This window comes from Gracilinanus agilis, chromosome 2 (assembly GCF_016433145.1).
Source record: "Gracilinanus agilis isolate LMUSP501 chromosome 2, AgileGrace, whole genome shotgun sequence".
NCBI lineage: Eukaryota > Metazoa > Chordata > Mammalia > Didelphimorphia > Didelphidae > Gracilinanus > Gracilinanus agilis.
In genome coordinates this window covers 614,691,170-614,697,169 of record NC_058131.1, presented here as the reverse complement: position 1 = coordinate 614,697,169, position 6,000 = coordinate 614,691,170, and the positions used below count along the sequence as shown (strand labels likewise).

Sequence of the window (6,000 nt, the reverse complement as noted above, 5' to 3'; positions counted from 1 at the left end):
TCACGTGCTAGTGTCAGGCGTCCCCTCCTGGTACTCGGGTCTTTCCACCCAAGCCAAAGTGGTTTGTGTGCCCAAGGCGCGGCCTCCATCTAATCGCTCCAAAGTAGGTGCTAGGCCATTTCCTAGTTGTTAATTTCAGCCCAAGTGGGCCCGGCAAGTTCCTAATTCTGAAACCGACGGTGGGGAGGTGGACCTAGCAGGTTTTTGGTCGGAGGGTAGCCCTTTAAAAAAGCCTCCGAAGCATAAGATTTGGATGAGCAAGCCTCAAGGGTACAAGACTTGATGGGGATAAGGCCAATCTGTTAAATTATGTTGGAATCAGTAATTTAGAAATGATCATATTTTAAGATGCAATAGGTTCAACAAGGAGAAGTCAAATGAAGATTCTGGGGCTCTGGGTTCACAGGCTGACTCAGCTACTTACGGACTGTGAGCCCTTGGTGTAAAATGAGGGGGCTGGCAAGATGGCCTCTGAGCATGGCTGCTTCCGGCTGTAGATCTGTGATCCTGTGAGGTCACTTAAAATCTCTGAGCCTCGGGCTTCTCATCTGCAAATTGAGGGTTGGACTTCCCCTCTGAGGTCTGTTCCACCTCTGTAACTGTGGTCCTCTAACTTAAACCGAATTCCCAACTCCACTTCCATCCCTTAGGTTCTTGTTTTTGTTTTATGCATCCAGGTTGCGTTATTATCGGCGATCCTGGACTATTCAGGGTTAATTGGGATTGATAATCCAGTTTCCAAATGCAGCAGGAGTCCAGAGAATGTGAAGAGGAGACCCCATCCCTTTTGTGGGGCTTGGATCCTGTGTTTTTAGCCTTTGCAAAATTGTATGTGAAGGATATCCTGAACATCAAAGAGTCCCAGCAAGCTCCAGGTATGTCGTTTTCGAGGACAGTTGGCACAACCAGCCCTTTACCTGACTGCAAGGGTGATTGCAAGTCTTATTGTCAACATGAAGTTTGCTAAGTGCTTACTTGGGTACTTGGCAAAGCATAGAGATATTTTGAAAATGTTGCAATGGTTCCTGGGTGCCTGTGAAGATGACTAGCACTTTTTACTCAATTTAGGAGCAAATTAAGCATATTTTTGTTTATTTAGAGATCTGTAAAAAAACCAAGAGGATTGTTTTTAAGAAGGGAACCTTGCCTGTACTTACTTTGTAGTCTGATCAGATTTTTAGTTGTCTAAATTTCCATTTGGCTTCCATTGCTTTCTCTTAGGGTTTGCCCTCTTCCTTTAACCTGGAGATTTCCATAGACGTTATCAAAGATGGGATAACTCACATTTCTACAGCACAATTAGCTGGTGATTAGATATTGTCTATGTTTCAGAGATGAAGTAATGGCCCCTGAGGGATGCAACTAGGTTTGTCCCAACCTGCATAATTAGTCATTGGTTAAACCAGTAAGAGACCCAGCTCTTGTGCTTCTGAGTCAATGTTCATCTCCATACTACTTCATGTCTGCCTAACAGCAAATAAATAGGTGTTTAGGGACAAGATTGATCAGTGAGCATGGGTGTAAGAATTATTTTCCTTCCAGTGGAAGATTTCTGCCATGTCAGAGTCTCACTAAAAATATTTATTTCCCAGGCTTTATGTTTTGCTATACTTATTTTAAAATGTGGGACCCAAGCTGGAAGCCTACTTAAGTCTCTGGTGGTTTCATAGGCAGTTTATCCTAGGGTGGGGTTTTGTCATTTTGTTGAGACAGTAATAATGCTATAAATAAATACCATTTATAATAGTGCTTTAATGTTAGAAAACTTCCTATCTCAGGACTGGGCTCTCAATCCACTGAGCCACCCAGCTGCCCCTGTCACATAACATATTTAATTTAAGCCATCAGATAAGTACTATAGAAGTTGCCATTCCCATTTTATAGATAGAACTGAGTTTCAGAAAAGTTAAGTGATTTGCCCATCCATGATCACACTTCTGAGGCTAGACTTGAATCCAAGTCTTCTGACTCTAACTCCTACACTCTGTCTACTAGATTAACTTTAGGCATTCAACAGAATGTAAGGATCCTTGAGAGTAAGCTGGGTCGTGAGGTTGATAAAATTCCACCTGCGTTCAAATCCAGCCTCAGATATCTAATAACTCTGTGACCTTGAGCAAGTCATTTAACCTTGGTTTGCCCCCAATTCCTCATCTTTAAAATAGGGATAATAATAGCACCTACCTCCCTGGTTGTGAGGAACAAATGAGATCAACTGTAAAGTGCTTAGCCCAGTGCCAGGCACTTAGTAAGCACTATATAGATGTTAGCTGCTATATTTTTATCCCTAGTAGTGTCTAACATATTGCTTGGCACATAGGTGCCTACTACATGCTTTTTTATGGCTTAGGTCTATATACCCGTAACATTTAGATAGCCTCTTACTCTGTAATTTTCACTATACTGTACCTAATTATTGTTGGAAATGGTATATTTTTTTGCTTGTTTCCTGTTGGAAGACAGCCAGCCTCTCCCACAGGCATCTGTTTTCCAGAACAGTCTAGGATTCTTCATAGCTCATCTCCTTAGGAAGAAGCTAAATCATACCAAATGCCACCCATATGGAAAGAGCCCCATTGTAGATGAGGCTGGGGGGGAGGGGAGATGACAGAAATCTTAGTATTATAAACATTGCTTAAGATCAGTAACACATTCTGATCTCTTATAAAAGGTGCTCTTTGGTATTCAACTAACCAGAAATAACATTTCCTTTAAAAAAAGATAATCAAGACCATGTACCATGAAGTTTTTCCACTCAGGATCCCTGTTGAGGCCCAGGGAATGTGACAACTACTCCAGACGCCTGGAGTGAAGCAGTCCTCTTTTGGCTCCAGAGGGCTGGCTAAGATGACACAATTCATTTTTTTTTTTTTTGTAAGAGAGGAAGTATTCCAAGAAATAGTGACTAATATTCAGAAGAAACACTGGCAGATACAGATCGACCCAGGACTTCCCTTGGTTACTTTTTGTTGTTAGGCCATTTTTTATACTTCCCCAAATACTGTTTGTCTATGTGTTAGAATAGTTTATTGATATTTTTAGGATTCATACATTAAAGTTGTACATTTTTATTTCTTTAAATCAATAAAAATCAATAAAGTAAACCTCATATTTCTCTTTTGGTATTAGCCTCAACCACCTTAAATTAATTTCTAGTGTCACATACTTATGGAAAAGTCCTTGTTTGAATCACTTGATTTTTTTTTTCTTAGTCTGACTTTCCAAGTGGCAGGAATGGGGCAGTGGGAAAAGTATTGCATTTGAACTCAGAAAACCTGGGTTAAGATCTCATTTCTGCCATTTTTTACCTGAGTGATCTTAGACAAATGAATTCACCTCTCTGGGCCTCAGGATCTCTTCTCTAAAATGAGGGTATGGGACCAGATGATTTCTGAGTTTCCTTCCAACTCTGAATCTATGATCCTCGAATCCCTTTAAAGCTGGATTTTGAATACTTAACTATGTGATACCATAGGAGAAAAATGTCATCGATAGTACATTCCCAATATAACTTATTTCATGCATGATATATGAAAGATGAAACTCTGCCATTCTGGTTACTTCTTTTGCAGGTGTATTTTTTTACAATGGACACCCAATAAAACAAGTGGATATTTTGGGGACAGTAGTTGGAGTGAAAGAGAGAGAGTCATTTTACAGCTATGGAGGTAAGATCAGTTCTCTTCCCTACTGTCTTTTTGTGACAGTTGTACCTCCACTTGGCCAGATATTACTCTGTACATTATCTCCAAATGGGGAATGGATGTGGGCTGGACTCTGTGAGAGAGACCTCTCGGGAGTTATTCCCTTCAAACTGGGGAAAGTAAGGCACCAAATTAAAATAAACATGAATATCAGCAATGAGTAGTGATAATTAAGAAAAGACATGCATAGACTTTGAAAAGAAGTTAGAGAACACGAGCTATTTAGTGGCAGGGTAGGTAGTCCTGCATATATTCGTAGCCACGAAGATATTAAAGCATTTATGATAATTAATCATAATGAAAGACCCTGAGGAATCATGAAAAGGTTAATTTATGTTCAGTATGGTCTCCTTAAGAAGGCAGGGAAGGAGAGCCAGTGTATTTTATTATTATTTAAAAAAATACTTACCTTCTGTCTTACATTCAGTACTGAATATTGGTTCCAAGGCAGAAGACTGTAATGGGCCAGGCCAGTGATGGGGAAACTATGGCCCGTGGGCCACATATGGCCCCCTGAAATGTTCTATCCGGCTGCACAACATTATTCCTAATCTGACGAATACAATGAAACTTCGAAAGAGTTGCCTTAGAAACAGACTGACAGATGAGCATTTCCTTTCCTTTGGCCCCCTCTTTAAAAATTTTACCCATCCCTGGGCTAGACAATTGGGTTTAATTTAAATTATTTACTCAGGGTTATATGTACCATATAAATAAGTTATTACAGTTGTGATGATGATGAATGAGGCAACCCACCAAAACATGGTAGTGGCTAGAACATGCTTATCACAGAGGTGGAGGAGCCCACTGCAATTGGTATATTGAAGGAGTAAGGAGTTTTCTGTGGGAAACTTGACTTTTGATTTAATGCTTCCAGAAGGCTGGACAAGTGACCTAATTTTTTAATCTTCTGCCGTGTGTCTGTGTGTGGTATACTGTTCATATTTTGCTTTGTCTGGGAACTGATAGAAGGAGCCAGGTCATAAGTTTGTATTATCGTTTAGTGGCAGTAAATAAAAAAGATAAAATATTACCACAAGTATCTTTGACATGGATTAGATTTACTAGCTGTCGATTGGTTTGTACTTATAGGGTATGAGTGTTCAGAATTTTTCCCATGTCCTTTGCCTCTTCTCATTGTCTTTATTTGTACTCTAGAATAGATTGTCTTGTCAAGTATTCTCTACTGAGGCTTTTCTTGGCCAGAGTTCTCTTTTTAATGTTATACAGTTGTATACCTCTAGGAAAAAGGCATGCAAGACCCCCTCCATTTTTGCCGGCTTGCTCATTCGGACAGGCATTTATTAAAGACCTACTTTGTGCCCAGCCCTGAGTTAGGTGTTCTGTAGTAAAACGAGAGAAGAATGTGCTAATTCCTTGGTACCCGCCCCAGCCCTCTCTCCCCAGGAGCTCCTAGAGAAAACGGGAGAATCTCCCTGTTTCTGTAGTGGCTGTTTTCTAACATTTGTGATTTGTATTGAAGTGATTTTTCTCTTTGAAGTAATCTGATTTTTTTTCCCTGTTAGTCACTCCAAAGGAAAGGTCAGTAGCATTTGTTTTGTAGTTTTCTTTTTAAGTCAAGCTGACTAAGAGCAAGGTGCCAGTTCTGACCTTAGCCTTGCTAATTGATCCTGACTTTTATAGAAAAGTGTAGACATTCTCTCTCAGTCCTCATAACTACCCTGTGAGGTCTGTGGTAGAAATAGTATATCCAGTTTTAGATGATGAAACTGAAGCTCAGAGAAGCCAATGAACTTGTTTGAGGTCCTATAACAAGCCATTGCAGACTCAGAATTTGAACCCAGGGCTTTTGACTTGTGCTCTTTCTATATTATACTGTAACTCTTCTTGTCTGTGGGCAGTCAGCTGGAAGAGCATCAGTGATCTTTAAAAGAATCATTACATAGATCTAAACAAGGATATCATCTGTCCCATTAAATAAATCAAGACCTAAGGCAGATTTGGAGTATTTGACCATACTTGAATAAACTTTCCCAGATTGTGAGTTTCCCAAAAGGAAAAAAACAAAAACAAAAACCAAAAAAAAACAAAAAACTTTGAGGTCTGTGTTGGGAATAGTGGAATAATTCAGAATGAAAATAACTCCCTGACCTAATCTCTCCTGCTGATTTGAGTCAAAGCTCTTTATGTCTCTGCGGTCCTGAGGCCTTATTTTAGCTTTGAGAATACCTGCCAGGCTGCCCCTCCCTGTGCTTTCCTCAGCTTTGGTCAGCCTGACTCACTCTGGAGCTATACTTGGGCTGTTTCCTGCTCATACTGTTTGACTTGTCTCACA

At 40.1% G+C, this 6,000-nt stretch overlaps 1 protein-coding gene across 1 annotated transcript in view; it reads left to right on the top strand.

The window, feature by feature from the left end:
• The first annotated feature begins 742 nt into the window (after positions 1 to 742).
• STN1 (STN1 subunit of CST complex) overlaps positions 743 to 6,000 on the top strand; it is a 69,683-nt gene continuing 64,425 nt past the window's right edge. The window contains exons 1-2 of the mRNA XM_044662555.1: positions 743 to 875; positions 3,573 to 3,668. Of these exons, the coding sequence (XP_044518490.1) occupies positions 743 to 875; positions 3,573 to 3,668 (229 nt within the window). The remainder of the gene's footprint in view (positions 876 to 3,572; positions 3,669 to 6,000) is intronic.